Source organism: Diorhabda carinulata, chromosome 12 (genome assembly GCF_026250575.1).
Source record: "Diorhabda carinulata isolate Delta chromosome 12, icDioCari1.1, whole genome shotgun sequence".
NCBI lineage: Eukaryota > Metazoa > Arthropoda > Insecta > Coleoptera > Chrysomelidae > Diorhabda > Diorhabda carinulata.
Genome location: NC_079471.1, coordinates 1,928,656 through 1,948,169, shown reverse-complemented (window position 1 = coordinate 1,948,169; position 19,514 = coordinate 1,928,656). Strand labels below are relative to the sequence as shown.

Here is a 19,514-nt window from a genome sequence, read left to right as displayed (position 1 = left end):
AATTTTCAAGGACATTAGCAGAACTTAATACATATTAACAAAAGTAGTTTTTGAGTATATTGTATAAAAACAAAATGTTTATAGTACAGTGGTGTTTTTTAAATAATTATTAAAATTTTACTTGAAAATCCACTATTATCGAATTAGACTAAAATGCATCTACAAAATATCGTTAACGGTAATATTGTTATTTAGCTTTTATGATACAGGATTGTTTGTTGACATCGTGTGGGGTTTTCCCACGTGGGTGGTCTATTTATTGTGTATTTTCCATTCAAGGCGCCAAGGAGTAATTTGATTTTGAAAAAAAAAGTGAATTGCAAGTGTGTTTTATTTTAAACTTACATAAAACACAGTAACATAATTATTTTATTAATATATAACAATGAAAGTGTTTTTGTTGTTGATAATTTATCCGCATCTTGTTACTTGCGGAACAATTCAAAGAAAATATTTGGAAGAATCGCAATTTTACGATTCTTTTGAGACTGAATCGACACCGCAAAATTACAGCTTTTCGCCTCACATCCATCATAAAGAATCAAAAAAGACAAAGGAAACGTCACGATTAAAATTATACGATTTAAATCTTCCGTACTGCCAGAGATCTGCGAAATGCCAAATTTTAAATTTCACTACTTGCATGGGGGCCAAATTACCATATCATAGCACAACTTTAGACCTTACTGATTTGAAAAGTCAAGAGAAAGTACAAGAAAAACTACAGTTATATAGATATTTAAAATTTATTCCTAAATGCTGGGCAGTTATTCAACCATTCCTATGTTCTTTATACATGCCTAAATGTGAAGATGATAAAGTGGATTTACCTTCTTATGAAATGTGTAAAATTACTTTAGAGCCTTGTAAAATTTTATATAACAGTTCGGTGTTTCCCGAATTTTTCAATTGTGAAGATGAACGTTTGTTTCCCATGAATTGCAAAAATGATATCCATGAAGTTAAGTTCAATACAACAGGTTATTGTATGGATCCATTAGTAAAGACTGACAAACAAGAATGGTGGTATCCTGACGTAGAAGGTTGCGGTTTGAAATGTAAAGATTCTCTTTATACAGAAAATGAACATTATCAAATACACAAACTTATAGCATACTGTACATTGTTTAGCATGTTATCGAATATTTTTACTATAGCAACTTTTGTAATTGACTGGAAAACGGCCAACAAATATCCAGCTCTAGCCATATTTTATGTCAATGTATGTTTTTGTATATCATATGGAGGATGGTTAGTACAATTTTTAGGAAGTGAGACTAGGGAGGATATTGTTTGTAAAAAAGAAGGAACGTTAAGAAAATCCGAGCCTTGTGCCACTGAAAATTTATCGTGTGTTATCGTATTTGTTATGGTGTATTATTTCATGATTGCCGGATTGGTCTGGTTTGTCATATTCAGCTATTCTTGGCATATGAATTCTCTACAAGCACTAGGTAAGTACTCCCATATATTTCTTTCAATCAAATGCATTAGATTTATGATATGAGAATTGTAAAATAATAACTTACTAATATTTAGTTCTATGTAATAAATTTGAGATGAACAAGTGTAGAATGTTGAAGTTTAACACCAAATTAGCTTGAATTTGTTCTGATTAATGCTGAAATGTACAAAATATACTCCCCTGCAAAATTAACACATATTTTGCTTATATCTTGTTAATAGCACCACAAAAATTTTTGAACAAGTAAAGTAGACTCATAATCCTTTTTCTTACTTATTGAAATGACAAAATTCAGTTACTTGTCCTTATAACCTGTTCTTCTAAGATTTCGCCCCAATATGAATAATAGGTACTTGCATTTTTTTAAGATTATTAATTTTTTTGTTTATTTTATAAGTTCTTGAAATGGAATAATGTTAGAAAGAAAAATATTTAGTAGGTTCAATTGAAACATTTATGTTTTTTGTAAAAGATGAAAATAAATAACCAAAACGTTGGTTATAAATTTTGAGGTTATGCAAAAAAGTGTCAATACAAAAGTTGTAGAACTTTCATTACCTACAACTTTGCTATTTCTTTTTTCCTTACTACTTTTACTTTTGCGATAAGTCGAGATAAACCGTTTTTAGCCCTTAAAAACTCACCCCCTTCCCCTTCTCGACCTCATATCGCTCGCAAAGTATTTTTATTTTTATTATATTCTCCTTCTTTTCCAATAGGTTTCATCCTACTATCATTTTAAAAGGCTTCTACCTTGGTCTATTAATTATCTGTAAACTTTCTGATACAAATAATGTTTGTTGGAAGTCATATCAGCTGATGAAATAAAATGTACGATGTCTATGGTTTCTTATCTATTCAATTATTATGTTTATAGAACAGATTTATTTGTTTAATAAATATAATAACATTTTTTTATCAACATATAAAAAGGTAGTGCATGATATGCAATTTTTTATAAAGCTGTGTCCATTATTCTCTATTTTATTAACTTTTATCCATTTAGTTACCTATAGAGCATGTCAAACTACTAAAATACAACAAAATCAATTAGATTCCCTTCAGGCTTAAAATTACATTAATACGTTAATATGACGGTTTCGATGTCGCAGAATCCATTTATCTACATACCAAACGGAAATAGTCAACCGGGACGTGACGTCACGGCCGTCATATTGTTATAGTTCACTTTTCAAACAGTTTGTGGGGTAGTGTGTGTCATTTAAAATTATTTAAAAAGTGTTCACTTAGTTTACTGTTTTATAAGATGATAGGTAATGTGTTTTGTACCAGAAAGTATTTTATTTTCAAAATTTATCAAAGAAAATACGAAAAAATCACGAATAACTCAACATATATACGATCGTCAACTCAGTTAAAACTTTGAGAAGTGATTCCTGACCTGCGCTAACAATTGCGCTATGTGACGTCACACTCTTGTAGTCTAGTATTTCGGTTGTACCATTAATAAGATTGGTTGACTTCGTTTGGTTTTTTGAAATGCACTACAGATCCTTTTGATCATAAAAACTTATCGCTTTTCATAGAAAAATATCTTTTTCGTCAGTTATCGACCAATTAAGATAACCTAAAGTAAACTTAACCTAACGAGAAAATGGATCCGTCCCTGGGTCTGCTTAACATCCCAATTCTAATGTAAATAAAAGGTGAACAAAAATTGTATTTGACTTTTTTCTAACTATACGTTTTTGCACAATTTTGTAAAAATATGTCTCCCAAAATAGAATCCTCTAATTTATAAATTCGGTTAAAAAAACCCAACGAATTCAATAATTGGTAAAACCGGAAGTACTCATTACCGAAAACGATCAGATATGGAAGTATAATTATATTATATTGTTATAAATAAAGCCATACAAATCTAATTATTAAAATGAAGAAACTTGTTTTGCTGTTTTCATTCGAGAACATGATTGTAATGCCTTTTCAAAACAAAGCATGTGTAATTTTATAGTTATATCTGAATAAATCAACTTGCAAGTAATCAAATAGTGACTCACCATAATGTTATACGTATTAAATAAAAATCTTCAGATGCACTGAATAACCATTTCCCATGATGGTAGAATTGAATGTACTTTAGTTCCATACTAATTCCTTTGTTTCACTACTAACATTTTTCCAGGTAGACCTAACTTAACCGACCTGCTAGTCTGAGCTAATTTGTAGGCTTGCTCAAAAAAATTGTCCAAATTTTGGGTATGTTTTTTATATCGAACGTAAATAAATTTTTCTTCAAATTCTAAACAGAATCAACATCAATACTCAGTTGTAATATAAGAATAAAAAATATAAATCGAGATAAAAGTTAAAATGTTTGTCATACCTATCGTGAAACTTGTATTTACATTAAATTTTATTTCAATTTGAAAAAATTGCAAAAAAAGCTCACGAAATGTTCAAATTTGTTTATGATTGCAATATAATAAAAAGGACGATTCATAAACTTGACTTTCCGTTGCCGTTGACATTTGTTGTTACAAAGTTAAAAACATTTAAATACATAAGACCATTCATCGTTGCCATCGGTGACTTTCAACATAAACGAATTTTATCTTTCCTCGTCGGCCGTTCGTAGCAATATGTCACATGGTTTTGACATATGACGTTAGATCGTGATGTTGGGGTTATTTATCTTTCTGTTTGTTTGTTTGTTTTCTTTTCGTTATTTTCCATAATATCGTCAATAAATACCGAATAACCAACAAAAATATCACGAAAACCAAAACGCTGTAATACACACGTCAAAAAGAATAAAATTTTTAGCAGCAACGTCAAGTTTATGAATATGCCATAGAATTTAGAATAAAATCAAAATGGATATTTTGAGATTATGTTTTTTTAATCTTTTATGTTTTCGGTTTAATCTAAATGTATATAGAATAAATTCGATATCATTCAATAATGATTCGTTTACTCATTTCGAGTCTATTAGTTAAAGAAAATATTTATATCAATCTTATGTATTTCTTAGTCAAATTGTTTTATACCCACATTATGGCTTATTAGACTAGCATAATTTTTTTTATTACTCTTAAAAACATCCATTGCACTTTTTTTCTGGAGGTATCATTGAAGCAATTAATCCTTAATTGATTTTAATCTGATTTGTTGATAATAATATTTTCGTCACTGGTGAATAAATAGAATTTGAAGAAAAAATATACAAAACGTACTTGTATATTTCTATGTAAAACGGGAATATTTTAGGAAAGATTCAAGATAGGGTAGACAGAAAAAGGGCTTATTTCCATTTAGTAGCTTGGAGTTTTCCTTTGATTTTAACAATTACAACAATGGCTATCGGTGAAATTGATGGTGACTATGTGACAGGTATTTGCTTTGTGGGATTTGTCACTAAAGCAGCCAGAGCGGGTTTACTTTTAACACCCCTAGCAGCTGCAATGATTGCCTCAGGATATATTATAGTTAAAGGTATTAAGCTTGCGATATTAAATTCAGTAGAAAGTTCCATATTTTTAAATTTCTAGGGCTCCTACTACTTATTAAAGTGAAAATTGAAAGTAGAGAAATAATATCTGAACATTCCAGTAGAAAAATTAGATCAAATATTGTTAGAATGGGAGTTTTTACTATTTTTATGATAGTATTTTGCGTAATTACCTTCGGTTACCATCATTACATTTTTGAAAATTCATCGCAATGGAATAAAAGTCTACAGGATTATATTTAGTAAGTTCAAATTAAAATATTAAGTGATTTTAATACAAATACCCAATGCCTGTAATTAGAATTTGTTTATTGTAATATTTATTTTTCTACAGCTGTAAATTGACAAGTTTGAGTTCAGATTCTACTCATTGCAAACAAGATTCACGTCCTAGTGTAGCAATGCTACAATTACAACTGTTGGCAGTCTTCGGATCCGGTATAGCGATGGCTTCTTGGGTATGGTGTGATGCTACTTTACATGCTTGGGGTAGATATATTAGAAAGTGAGTGCATATATAATCGAATTCATCTAAATTGTGTCTTTCTGTTAGTGAAAGTTTCATTTTAAGAACGTTTTCAACGTATATGGTATTTACATATAAATATATTAATTACAGAAAATTTCATTGTGAGATAGAAGAACCAATGAAACTACAAAAGCACAAAATAATCGCTCAAGCTTTTGCTAAAAGAAAAAAGTTCAACGATGGGGGACAGATATCGATTCTTTGTCAGCACCACACGGATCCAGTAGGACTCCAGTTTGAATTGAACAGCGCAGCTAGTAACGAATTAAGTACAACATGGGCAGCTAATTTACCAAGATTGGTTAATAGAAGAGGAGCCGTACCGAATGAAGTCGCTTATTCGGCATCAAGTAATAATCATTCGATGGATAGTGAAGTCAGTTTAAATTTCAGACATGTCAGTATCGAAAGTAGAAGAAACTCGGGAGATAGTCAAGTTTCCGTTCAGATTGCGGAACTGAAAGCTACAAGAAAGGTTAATAATAACAAAAAAGCTTTATATGTGTATGAAAAAAAATATTTTCTATGAATTAGGTGAATTCCAGAAGACACCGAAGCAAACACAGGTCGAATAGACAGTTCAGAAGTCATTCCAGGAATATAAGTCAAACATCTAGAAGACTTTCCAAATCCGGTACAAAACGAGAAAGTAGTACGAGTTTAGATTCACATTTACAAATAATAAATGCCTTAACTAATACCGGGGAAGTTAAAGCGTTTAGACCCAATTTGAGTAGACGTACTGGCAATGCTGGACTTGACGGTCCTCATATCAATAATCTACTTTCAAACGGAAAACTTCGAATTCCTTGTAACATAACCAACGGCAAGTAAGTATTATGAAGAATATGATAGCAAACAGAATTTTTTATTCCGCATGTTGTTTTTCTGATAAGGAGACCAGATAGTTACTCAATATTCTCTAATACGTCATATTGCACTTATGTGAAGTCCTGACCTGTCCTTTTTTATTACATCCAACCAGGGGTGGATCCTAAATTTTTAGGGCTCCGACCTAATTTTCAATCTACCTAATTATAATTTACCTAGAGTGATTATAGGACAATAAAATATTTTATTTATATTATTATGACTTCCTAAGAACTGTAAATAATTGCAAAATAAATTAAAAGGTAATGTTGTCCTTTGTTATACCAGGTAGTTATCTTAATTTTCTTTAAAATGTCATGTTGTACTGACCTGTTCATTTTCATTTTATCCAACCAGGGATGGATCTTGAATTTGTAGGCACCTGGGCTATATATCTAATTATTATTTTGTAGTAAAATTATTTTTCTTATGACTTAGTTGGACTCAGAATTCTCTAAGTACTTCTGTTTTTTGCCGAGTCCTGACCTGTTTATTCTCATTTCATCGAAACAGGGATGGATCTTGGATTTATGGGACCTTGTGCCAATACTTCTTAATCTATTTAATTATGTTGTAAAAAAACTCTTTTTTTAAATCCTGACCTGTTCGTTTTCATTTTAACCAACCAGGGGTGGATCAGAATTTGTGGATCCTGGACAATATTTAGTTAGTCTGTCTGATTAAGTGATTACAGGACAATAAAATATTTTATTTATACTAATATAACATAATGAGGACTGAAAATCATTACAAAATAAATTTAGAGGTTATGTAATCATTCGTTAACCTTCCTTGGACATGTATCACAAATAGTCACAATTAATTTCTATATTATTGTATAACTTTTTCTTATTATCAGTTTTATAGTCAAAAAAACATTTTTTACAAAAAGTCTACATCGTTTTACATGAAATAAGGAATTTTTTATCCAAACTTATTAAGCGTCTTCCACATAAAATTTTGTGGTGTCATCTTCTCTTTAAACATGTTTCTTATTGTTATAGTTAATGAAATTAGTTTTTTGATAGTCTCCTATTATGAAACTGGCTTTTTATCTTGTGCATTGTTTTTATTATCTCAAAATATAACCACAATTTTCAAGTTTGTGCAACGTTGCCACTTTGTATCAGAAATCTTTGAACTATAGTATACATTTATATATCTAGTTTATGTATCAAATATTAAATTACAGTTTATGGAAAAAATTAATAAATAATTTAGTCTTGAATATTTTCTATTGTTTTTAATAGAGTTTGTGGACTTTTTTTCATCTAAAATAAACATTTAAATAGATTCCTCTTTGCATGTAACTGAAATTAGAAAAAATTGCTTATGAAACTTAAATTTTGTTTTATAGGAGTGGAAGTGAAGATGAAAATGTTTCGGTAACCATATCGGAAAGTACTTTTAACATGAAACTAAGTAACCACGCAAACAATTTAGATCTCAATGATGAACTAGCATTAAAATCCCTCAGACAAGGTATACATATCGAAGAAATCGATTCTTCCAGTGATGCAGATCGATCAGAAAAATATAATAAAGATTTCGAACAAGAAAAACGTAGTAAGAAGGGATCGGGAAGAGATTCTCATTCAAGTAAAAGGTAATTATCGCGTAATATTTAGAATTTGTACTATTAATCATTTTTATCCAGGTCGAGGAGGTCTAAAGTTACAAGGAAGAAGTATTCCGAAGATTCAGATAGTTGTCATATAAGAAGCGACAGTTCCTCTTGTTCGGAAATAAAACAACTTGTCCAGAGTTCTTTAAATTCCGGAAATTCTGTTTGCGTCGATAAAAATCGAGGTTCGAGACAATCGAAGACGTCCATAGATGTTGCGGTTCAAGCAAATGCTCAAGATTTAGATAACGAACTTAAAAATATGAAGAAGACCGAAAATGAGAAACATAAAAGTAAACAAACTAAAACGAAAGAAAATAGATATAGGAAGGCGAGGAGAAGCTCGGAAATCGAAACTAATAAAAAGAGAAGAATCTCCAAGGAGAAATATAAAAATTGTGGCAGCTCCCAAGAAAGGGAATCTCTTAATAGAGATACCGATGAAGAAAATTTATTGGATCGGAAGTGTAAAATCGATATAAAAAAAATGCAACAATTAGTTTAATATCAATAGTTGTTGTTGTCCTTTAATAAGAATCTAGTTTTACTATTTTATTATTAAAATTTTGGAGTTTACCTCCGATGTTACTCTGATCTCAAATTTAAAGACTAAAATTTTTCTACTGAACACAAAACTTTATACAAACACACCAATAATCATAATTACATCCTTAATCCTTAGATACTTTAATAAATGATTGGTTTAAATCCGGCTCGAAGGACCAAAATTAGTGTATTCAGTAGTAATATCACCAATTCCAAATTAGGGACAATTTATCCTTCCTGAACACACTACTTACTACCTTGGAATCAATACTCTTGATTACACTTTTTGATCCTTGAAGATTTCCATAAATAACTGGTTTAAATCCGGCTCGAAGAACCAAAGTTTTATAGCGTATTCAGTATGAATCTCACCAAGTCCAAATTGATATTTTTTGCTTCTGAACAAACTATTTACTACCATTGTATCGATACTCTTAATTACACTTTTTCATTCTTGGAGACTTATGTTGGTGGTTATTATAAATCCGGCTCGAAGGACCAGAGTTGAAGTACTAACTTTCCTACCGAAGACACTATTTACCACCATTGCACCAATAATATCATTTACACATTTTGGTCCTTGGAGACTTCTATAAGTGGCTAATTTAAATATGGCTCGAAGGACCAGACTTGATTGTTATCATTTTTATATACACCATATTTAATTATTTGTACGCATATTTGTGATTTTTACATTTTTGTAATATAAATATATTTTAAGATAATGTCCATTATTTTCAAAAAAAAACCCATTTCCATCAACAACCTTCAGTTGCGTATATATTCAAAGTATTCACCTATTCAGTGAAACTAATTATGAATCACATTTGACTATAGAAATGCCTCCTTTGACAACTGCAGCTAATATGCCTCTGTGACTGTCTGTAAATTAGATTCCTTTGAGAACTAGCCTATGAACTGTAGGGATTTGTCCCTCTGTTTAGTAAATTAGCCTCATTTGACAACTATGCTATGAACTTTAGCTAATATGCTTCTTTTTCTGTCTGTAAATTAGACTCCTTTGAGAACTATGCTCTGAGCTGTAAAAATTTGCCCCCCTGTCCAGTAAATTAGCCTCCTTTGAGAATTAATATGTACTAGTATCTAGACGTAAACTCAATCTACAAATAAAACTTCTCTGAAAGAGGATCATTATTAGTTTGTTATAAACTTTCTCAATATGAAGAATCATTTTATTACTTACAATTTATGTACATATAAAACAATAAGGGACTATCAGTTTATTTATACAAACTTTTATTTGTCCCAGTTTTCTTCTTCTGAACTAAATTTTTCATTACAAGGAATTTGAACATTAACTTTGGAGCTCGTTAGTTCAAAATCATCCAGTTCTTGAAAGAGATAGGCTTTATCTTTGGCATCACAGATGAGCAAATGTTTTGCCAATAAATCTTTATTTGCAAAACGATGTAGTGCATGGTAAGGACAAGTAACGAAATCTGGGTATTTTACTTTACATCGAAGTACATGTCTTTGTAGAGAATACTGTGTCATTATATGTGAAGGATCAAAAGGACACTTGACGAGTTTTTCAGTCCTAAAAGTGAGAATAAAACACATTCAACGAAATATTTTTGTGACTCACATACATATTGAAAATCGAAGAATTATCAGTTAAATATTTTATAATTGAGTCAGTGCACAAATTAATATTTATCATACACAACAAACAAGGAATATCTTAAAAAAATATAACTATGAACACGATAAAAATGGGATAAATTTCTTCTTATTGAGGATTTGCAATATAGTTTGCTTTAATTACAAAGTGATTCAAATGTTTGGTTATACTTACATGATTTTTAAAATTACAAAATAATTTCGATAACCTAACTTTACAGCAGAGGGAATTCCTGTAGAATATCTGCTAAATGAACCTTTATATACCTAAAATCAATTTATAACTCAAAATATAAAACTAATTTCAAATTTCGTACAATCTCTAAGATGCCGAATAATGAAACCATAGATAAATGATTTAAATAGTGTAGAAGAGTTTACACGGTGTTGCCAAGTCTTCAAAATAATATGGATTAAATATTGTAAATTTTATTTAAAACTAAAGTTTAAACTACTCCCAGAATGCCGGTAAAGTTTAAAACGAAGTTTGCTGCTAAACGCTATCTATAAAATGGAAAAAAATCTGTTTTACTGAGTAAGACGTTTGAGGTCATTTTAATAGTCACTTTTTGCTATACATTTATTTTAAATAGTTGCTTTTGTTATTACAAATCTGATATTTATTTATGAGACAGAATAATATTTTTACTACACCAAGGAAACAATAGATGAATAAGATTTAAACAGTTAAAATGTGACAAAGCTACGAAATAAACAAATTTGTAGCATGGCAACGTAGCAAATTATTACCAACCTAAATGTTTATCAACATTCCTTTCCCTGAAATATATTTTGATAAAGGTCGAAACGTCGAGTTTTTATCAGTTAAAAAATCAATATTCAATTAGAAGAGATATAAAATCAAGATAAATTATCAAAAGATATCAGAAGTAGGAGACTAATTTACTTCAATTTTCCGAAAATAATCTACCTAAAATAATTTAAGATTTGTCCCAAAGTTTTTTTTTTCAGGTAAAAAACAAGACACCTTTATTATCTTAAAACAAAATTTAAATTATATATATTTTTTTAATTGAAAAAGTCGCAGTGACTGACGTGAAAACTATAAATTGTTTTGTCACATATCACGACGTTTACAACTTAAAGATATTTTTTATTAAACATTCGACCTTTTGGCAAAAATTTCGTCTAAAATATTTGTTTATTCATGTTTGATTCACATTTATGATAGTATCCCCCTACCAAAGCATCTCAGTCGATTTTCGAGGAACCAATCATGAACAAGCCGATGGAAATCTTTACGAAAATTTTGACATTAGACAACCAGTAAACGCTTCGGTTCAGTTATTAGTTGTAAAGTGTCTCGGTTGGTTGTTTAAGGCGGGTTTCGGTACATTTTTATTCCAATACTAACTTTTTATCCAAATATACACTTTCTAAATTAAAACATATAATGTCAAAAGAATTATTTACACATTTTCGATAATACAAACATAAGAATAGTGTTAGAATATTAGAAATTCAATAAAATATAAGTGTTTAGTGCAAGAAGAATAGCTAATGCCAAAATGATATTTGAAAAAATTTCGTGCTCGATTGGATTGTTACTGATATTATGTATGATCAATAAGGTAAATTATAAATAAATTCCAATTTTTAAAATTACACTAAAGTAGCCCTTATTATTTTTTATTTTATGGTAGTTAACGCCTTTCTAATTAATCGTTGAGTTAGGTTTCGCACCTACCATGAATTTATATCGTATTTAGATCTGACCGAATAATAAATTTTACGAAAACAATGATATATATAGTATTTGTTTATCAAATACGTTTGAAAACAAACACGTTTTGATATAATTTTGTTTTTGAAATAGAATATATAATGATGGAAGATTTTATTATACAATATTAGGAATTGAACGATAATTCGAAATAATCTTGATATAAAATCACCTGCAATACACTCATGATACAACAAATAGTTAATGAGTCATAAACGTTGTTGTGTAGAAATCGTAATATAATTGATTTTTGCTTTATATGAGTAAGAGAAATTGTTAAGAATTTAATAAAACATATACAAAGAAATATTTTTTTTCGAATTGAACAATCCACGTATTATAATATAAATATTTTTCCATTAACCTGCTTTCGTAGGTATTTCATTAGATATTTGATTAATAATTAAATTTGTCTAACCTAGATAAAAGACATTTGACATTTATGAAGTAGCAAGAATATTGTTTTGAAATTAGGTATTATAGAAATCATCTATGCATCTTCATTTTAAAAATGAAGCAAATTTTGTCGAAATTGTGAAAAAGCCTAAATTGAAATAAATAAAAAATCGCTTTTAAAAAAATTTACAGTTAAAAAAGTTTCTGTTGTTTCCGCTACAGTTAATTTCAGGGTAATGTCTTAAGGAAAATAAATTTGGCAACCCTTCAATTTCTTTATTGTTAAAATATACACACCACTTCCAGACATCTATTTTTACTTATATATTCTGTGATTTCGAGGAAGTGAGTTCATGTACGTCATCAGAATATAAAACTCGGTAGAAGGAATTTGAAGCAAAACATTAGAAAGCTGATGTGCATTCACTTTATTCACAAGAATCTGTAATTTTTTTTCACATCCTCCACGTTTTCTTTACTTTATATCCATTGCTGTTTATTTTATTTTTAATATTCATAGTTTACCTAAATTCTCGCTTGAAATTTTGTTTTGTTGCTTTTTGAGAAATTTTTAGTTTATTGTCTGTCAAATTTTCTACATACCTAGTTGAATGTTGCTTATTTTGTTTTCTAGTTAACAATTTAATATGTTTACATAAGACTAGTCTGTTTTTACATAAAATCTAAATTTGAACATTGCCTGTGTCTGTTATTAATTTTACTACTAGTTTAAATTCGATTTGTGGGTCTCAATCCTTGAAATTTTCTAGCTATTAAGTAAGCAAACAAACCTATTTATATGAAATCACATAATATTATTACCTTTAATTACTTTTGAATTAAAATCAGATATAATTATGAAATTATAACCATTATAATGTATTCAAAAACTTTGTACCTATATTTTACTGTATTCTAAGTGCAAATAATTCATCTCAAATATGTAAGGACTGAGGAAAAATTAATTTTGATTTTGATGTTCATGATGTAGGTTAGGTTAGGTAGGAACGTCAATTTTTATATTTCTTTAAAAAAATTATTAAAAAAAACTAATTTTAAAACAGAAGAGACATAAAATCAAGAAGATTTATAACCATTAATATAATCATCATTATTTACATTGCAATTAACGTTTACAAAACAACACATCATGAAAATATTTCAATACCGAAAAGGCATCAATCGGGGTCAATTGTCAATCTTATTGTAAACATAATGTGTTCTATTTTTTATAATTATTTTCTCTTTTGCATCTCGAGGTTACAAACATTTACTTACGATTTCAGAGCTAAATTGAATTAAAAAAAAAGTTCAACATCCTCATAATTTGAAAAAATAATTGTCAGAATTGTTGAAATACTAAACATAAAAAAGTATTGTTTATGATCGGCCATTTTATATAATTGTATTGTGACAATCAAATATGGTTGAGTGCTGTTAAGGTAAAGGCCACAAAAATAAGCTAAGAAGAAGGTTTTGTTACGTCAATTAGGAAATCTGAGAAAACTAATCTGCTTCAAACTAGCGATTTTCTTGTTTGTACGATTTTAATTCGTTTGTCCCGTGTCCCTCGTACATAACCTAACTTTGAATAGATATATAATTTGTGCTAGATTAAATCGAAGTTCAAAATATTCGATTCGTTATGTAAAAATTATTTAGTGTAATTGCCCGAAGCTAGACACTTTCTCTTATTAATAATTTCTTCAATTTTTCACTTCTTGACCTTTTTATGTTCTTTTTTGATAAATCTTCTTGATTTTAGGCCTTTTTTAATAGAAAATTGTTTTTTAAAGCTAATTTTAAAAGACCCAAAGACCTAATTCTTCTCGTCATGTAAGTATATATAAAAACAAACTTATTATTTTCCATTATTCTCAAATTCAATGTCAAAAGATAATTTTTTAATGTTGACCATTCACTATAAAGAATTCTACTAATTACAAGGTTATGTTAACAATCTTACATTAACACCAAATACTTTGTGATTAAAACCGAATTGATTAAACATTAATTTTTATAATTGAAAAAACTTGTTCTAAAATGAGATATATGTATATACCTACCTTAATAAAATCTATTAATGTAAATTATTTAATATTAGACCGCTTCAATAAAGATACTTGACCCTAGATTGAAATGTCACATCAGGCTATTGTCCATTGGCGTGTACGAAAAACTATTCTTTGATAGAGATATAACGTTAAAAATATGAACACACGTTTAGTTTAATTTATCTTTGAGGCCAGTAAGAATCAATCACAGATCAACGTTAGGGTTTAAACAAATCAATTTTATTATTTCAATTATCGTATTTTCGATAACTTAACCTTAAAATGTTGATTTATAATCGCGCATATTCGAAAACAGAGCATGCGTGATCTAAAATAGGAATTTTGGTTGCTTCATTTATTTCAATTTACTATAGTAAATGTTTGAAAAAATACGATGAAAACGAGGCCAAGTCAGGACAAGTAGTTTTTTTCAATAATTATTTCATCAAGCACGTTTATGTTAAATCAGTTCTGAAGCCGCCACTGTCTCGGTATGAAATATAATTTAACAGTACCCACGGTTTCGTCGTCGTATATTGATTGCTATTAATCAATTATTCACATTGATTATGTGACTCTCAAATATATCGCAATCCCACACAAAAAAATCAAAATTACCTTTGTCTCTTATCATTAAACGAAAATTAATAATTTTTTATTGGAACTTGAACCGTTTTGTGAGTGATTAACTGAATATAATTGTAATTCATACGTGCTTAATGATTCGTAGTATTGTATAAAGAAAACTGTGATTAAAACGTTTTTCATAATCCATATAAGCCAAGTTTATTTACGCCTTAATTAAATTCTGACTATAAACTCAAATTAGTAGTACACATCCATTTATTGATCTTGTTTACATACTTTGTTTTACATATAAAAAAAAGTGCAAAAAAAGAAGACTTTGTTCAACCCACGGTTAGCAAGAAAGTGTTAATTACTAACCTTGAATGTTTTAATAAATTGTTTTTGTGATTTTATCATATATTTTTTTGTTACTACTTATGATACATTGGACTTAATTCTACGCATTACGGACTCGAATCTACATTATATTAAAGAAAAAATTACGTTTCATTCTTAAATACCTGATAAAACAGACATTCGTTAATTTAACTCTATCTTATGGCTGTAAAAATAACGAATTGTGATGTATTTACGCCGCCGGTATAGTAGACATTTTCTACCCGAATAAGTCATTGAAATGAACTTCATTATTTTTAAAAGCATATTTAATAAATAAATAAATACGCTGATGTCTGTAACTTTTCTTCAAAACAAGGAATCAGCGACGCATCGATCATAGTTGTCAGATGTGTAAACAAAATGATTTACACTTCGGGGTGAAAACACGGAAATGGCACCACTGTTTATATAATACCTACATTAATTTTACTGTAGAGAGGTATCGTAAAAGCTCATCAACGTCATTATTCAATAGCTGTTTAAATACCGACACGATTTATAGTTTTATAGAGTTTTTAATTACTTGACATAATAAATTCAAAATACAAGCGAACAGGAATACATGAAGTAAAAAATAAAAGTAAAGCTGACAGCATTGAACATTACAAACAGGGCCGCCAATCGCTACAAAAATAACTGTAGGGTCTGGATTCTTCAACTTTCCCATCGTTTTCAATAATTTTAACATAAACATTTAAAAGTTTCATTTAGCGAAAAAACTATTAACAATTTTTATTATTTACTTTACCATAAATAAAACTAATATTTACATTTTATTTAAAATATATACCAGATCCATCAAAAACTTTTATTTTCCTACTTATTCGAACTGAACGAAAATACGTTTCAAGTTAGACAGGGTACACTTGAGGAACCTTGGTATGTTGCGTGACATTCACGTGTTTTTAAAAACGCTTTTCATTGGTCAGATGCGAAAGTTTGTTTGCGTGAAATTCATTTATGCTTACTTTGCATGCAAATCTCATATTTGTACACGTGCGTTGTATCACTGTATATAGGGTGACTCAAAATTGTTGCTACTATTACACATCAACGTATCGATAAATTATTAGTCAGAATTTCGTTCCAACAATAATGATAGTACTTATTATTTAAAAAAATAATTTTATCATGCGATAAACATTTATTTTATATATTATCAGTAATGTTTTTATTGATGAGCTTCATAATTTTCTCGTTAATTTGAATTCTACGTAACAATCACAACTTTGTAATAATAAATTGTTAAATTATTTCCTTGAACTATGGTCTATACAAAGCGATAATGTTGCACAAAAAATGTTACGTCATAGTTTATAATTAAAGAAAATTTATTCGTTTAGTTTCTAATAAATAATTTAGTATATCAATTATTTTATATTTATGATTAATTAAAATATATTAATTCAAATAGTTTTTATAACTTTAGAAACAGACAACGTTAGAGCGAATACAGAAAATCCGACTTGTCAAATGTCAAATTTTTTATCTTTATTCTGTTTTTTAAAACATTTTTTCATAATATATTATTAGCTCTTTTTTGTTGGAGAAAGAGAAAGGTTGTTCATGAGGGGGAAGGCTGGTAACTTTCCCTTCATACAAAAACTATTCCTCTACAAGGCTGAAGTTGTGGATAGTAGAGTGATGTTTACTGTAATAGAATGAAAGGCAAACAAAAAAAAGAAGAAGAAATATGTCGGCGAAATCTTTCAAATGAGACGGACGGAAAACAGAACGAACGAATAGAGTTGTCATAAGGACTAAAACAATTATTATGCAAGCAAAATTTCAAATCAAAATATTAATGGGAAGTTAATGCAATATTGATTACAAAATTTCTACCATACAAACAGACAAAATGAATCATAAACACATCCAAAATAACAGGGTCATATTTAATTCACAAAACTTGTTTGTTCCAATGCTTTATTATTTGTTACGTTATATATAAATACATAGTTAGTATTCTTCACACGATTTTTTTTTTAATTTTATTAGCCAAGAAAACTTGAGCTGAGTTTTCGCATTAAGGACGATGTAAAACTTGCATTTATATTTAGTAGCGTAATTCGATCGATGCAGTTTATTATTGACATTGGTTTGTTCCGAAATAAAAAAAAAACACATTAAACTCGTAGTTTACAATGCACGCGCTGATTCCATTATACACAGGGTCGCATTAAGGATAATTTTGAATTATTTGAATTAAGATCGGTAAAATATCAAAAATATTCTACAAAATATTGCTAGAATTGAATGAATCAATAATAATATTAGACCAATTGGTTGAAAATACTTTGGTAATAAAACGGTAACCAAAGAAAAGCGATTTTTTAATAGTCTGTTATAAAAAATTAATATACGAGGGACGATCCCTTTGCTTCGCCCCTGGTCTGGCCTTCGCATTATAATCACATGCCGTGGACTCCTTTTCCCTCAGACATGCGACCGTCCAAATTGACAATATGAGTCACTCTCAACAATTGTATTATTTGATTATTTATAAAAGTTAATTCAATCAATAAAGACCTTGTCTGATTATCGCATTCGTTCTAGGTACCTGCCGCCACAAGTAATAATTCCGGACGTCGAAAAGAAGTTGAAGGGCACTGTATTTGGTACGGACAATGTTACGAAGATCCCGACGACGGCATGATGAAAAATTGCTTCTATAATGGCACGGCAAAAGCTTTACAAGACGAATCAGCTATTGCTATATTGAAAAAACGATGTCCGGATTTGTCACCAGATGCAGTCTGTTGCGCGGTCGATCAGGTATCGTTAAAATACGAATTAGATACGATAACGTCCGGAAGCGGATATGAGATGTATGTATAAAACGAATTTGTATTCATAAAGAATACAATAAAGTCTGGAGGTTCTTTTAATGAATAATAAAAGCTGTTGTTTACCAATTTGTACCGTTAAGGGTAATTTATATTCTTGAAATATGGATATAGACAAAAAAATATCGAATAAATTTACAGATTTAGTAGAAAATATTCAATGTAACTATTTATAATTGATTCGGTTTTATTAATACGTTCCTATTGTAATTTTTTTGGTACATAAAGAGGATATCGACCTTAAACCAAATTTAAAACACAACTAAGTCTAATATATTCACAAGTTTTTAATTCTAATACAATGTAACTTACACTACCGGTCAAAAGTTATTGCCCACCTTAGAATAACAACCTAATCTAACCGTACAGTTTGCGTATTTAGTTGCACCCCTAGACTGCTTCTACTGAGGCGGATCAAGGGTGGCAGGATATCTTCTTATCCTATTTAGACTGTTTTTTAAAAAACTATTTAACAAAATAACATGGAAAACAATTTTCCAATTTTACAAAGTCGTTTAGATACTAAATTCCGTCACTAGTTGTATTATGTACTCGGACTACTTCTTATATATAGTCTAACGTATCTTTTCTATTCTTCAGCTTAAAAGTTTTGAAGCTAACATGGCACTACCTCAAACTCTACTCAGCAGGTGTCCGTCGTGTATGAACAATTTCCTAAAGACGGTTTGTCATATGACCTGTTCTCCACAGCAATCCAAATTTTTAGGCGTCAAACAAACAGAAAAAGATCCGAAAACAAACAAAACCTACATCACAGAAATAGATTATTACATGGAGAATTCGTTTATGGAAAGCACTTTCAATTCTTGTAAGCAAGTTAGCGTACCATCAACCGGAGGAAAGGTATTTGTATATCTGAACAAATTTCCCTCGAATCACTTGTAACTGCTTGTTCCAGGTTTTGGATTTGATGTGTGGAGATTGGGGTTCGGCTAAATGCTCTCCTCTAAGGTGGTTCACTTATTTGGGGGACAAAGATACACCCATGGTACCTTTCCAGATCAATTACATAAATTCGACTGGTAGAATCAACGGTTTCGATCCATTAAATCTTACCTCTGTTCCTTGTAATAAATCAGTGGATGTAAGTGCGTTTAGATCTATCTATTAAAATTGGAATAACTAAATTAATAATAATGATAATAATAAAAAGTTTTTTTTCGCTTATAGAGTGTTATCGAAAAAAAATTTTGAATTGTTTTGTCATTAACGAAACTAATAGTAAAATAACTAAATTTTTGTCATATTTTTATTATTTTCACTGCTAAATTTTGAATCATATATCTATTATTGGAAATTATAAATAAAATGTGAAATTATTTTACATTTATTATTATTTT

At 29.2% G+C, this 19,514-nt stretch overlaps 2 protein-coding genes and 1 long non-coding RNA gene across 11 annotated transcripts in view; 2 read left to right on the top strand and 1 right to left on the bottom strand.

Annotated features, from left to right (window-relative positions):
* The first annotated feature begins 16 nt into the window (after nucleotides 1-16).
* On the top strand, nucleotides 17-8,561 carry LOC130900190 (protein smoothened). The gene is made up of 8 exons (XM_057810638.1): nucleotides 17-1,454; nucleotides 4,697-4,921; nucleotides 4,978-5,179; nucleotides 5,272-5,442; nucleotides 5,557-5,941; nucleotides 6,001-6,296; nucleotides 7,694-7,942; nucleotides 7,994-8,561. Exons 1-8 carry the CDS (start codon nucleotides 386-388, stop codon nucleotides 8,463-8,465), a joined length of 3,069 nt encoding a protein of 1,022 aa, XP_057666621.1. The 5' UTR covers nucleotides 17-385; the 3' UTR covers nucleotides 8,466-8,561.
* LOC130900191 (uncharacterized) lies at nucleotides 437-4,218 on the bottom strand. Of its 2 annotated transcripts, none has more exons than XR_009060148.1 (3): nucleotides 3,813-4,218; nucleotides 3,487-3,728; nucleotides 437-608 (listed from the first exon to the last, which is right to left on the bottom strand). It is a non-coding gene; the product is annotated as an uncharacterized LOC130900191 (long non-coding RNA). The 2 variants fall into 2 exon arrangements; XR_009060149.1 differs by lacking the exon at nucleotides 437-608 and adding an exon at nucleotides 2,309-2,495.
* Nucleotides 8,562-11,361: 2,800 nt separating the features above from the next.
* The window catches only part of LOC130900324 (NPC intracellular cholesterol transporter 1-like), a 31,545-nt gene continuing 23,392 nt past the window's right edge, over nucleotides 11,362-19,514 (top strand). For 7 of the 8 annotated variants that reach the window (XM_057810856.1, XM_057810858.1, XM_057810852.1 and 4 more), the window contains exons 1-4: nucleotides 11,367-11,739; nucleotides 17,864-18,082; nucleotides 18,754-19,017; nucleotides 19,073-19,258. In XM_057810856.1, the coding sequence (XP_057666839.1) occupies nucleotides 11,677-11,739; nucleotides 17,864-18,082; nucleotides 18,754-19,017; nucleotides 19,073-19,258 (732 nt within the window). In that variant the 5' untranslated portion in view covers nucleotides 11,367-11,676. Of the gene's footprint in view, nucleotides 11,740-17,863; nucleotides 18,083-18,753; nucleotides 19,018-19,072; nucleotides 19,259-19,514 lie in introns of all 8 variants that reach the window. The other variant, XM_057810857.1, reaches the window with a different exon arrangement.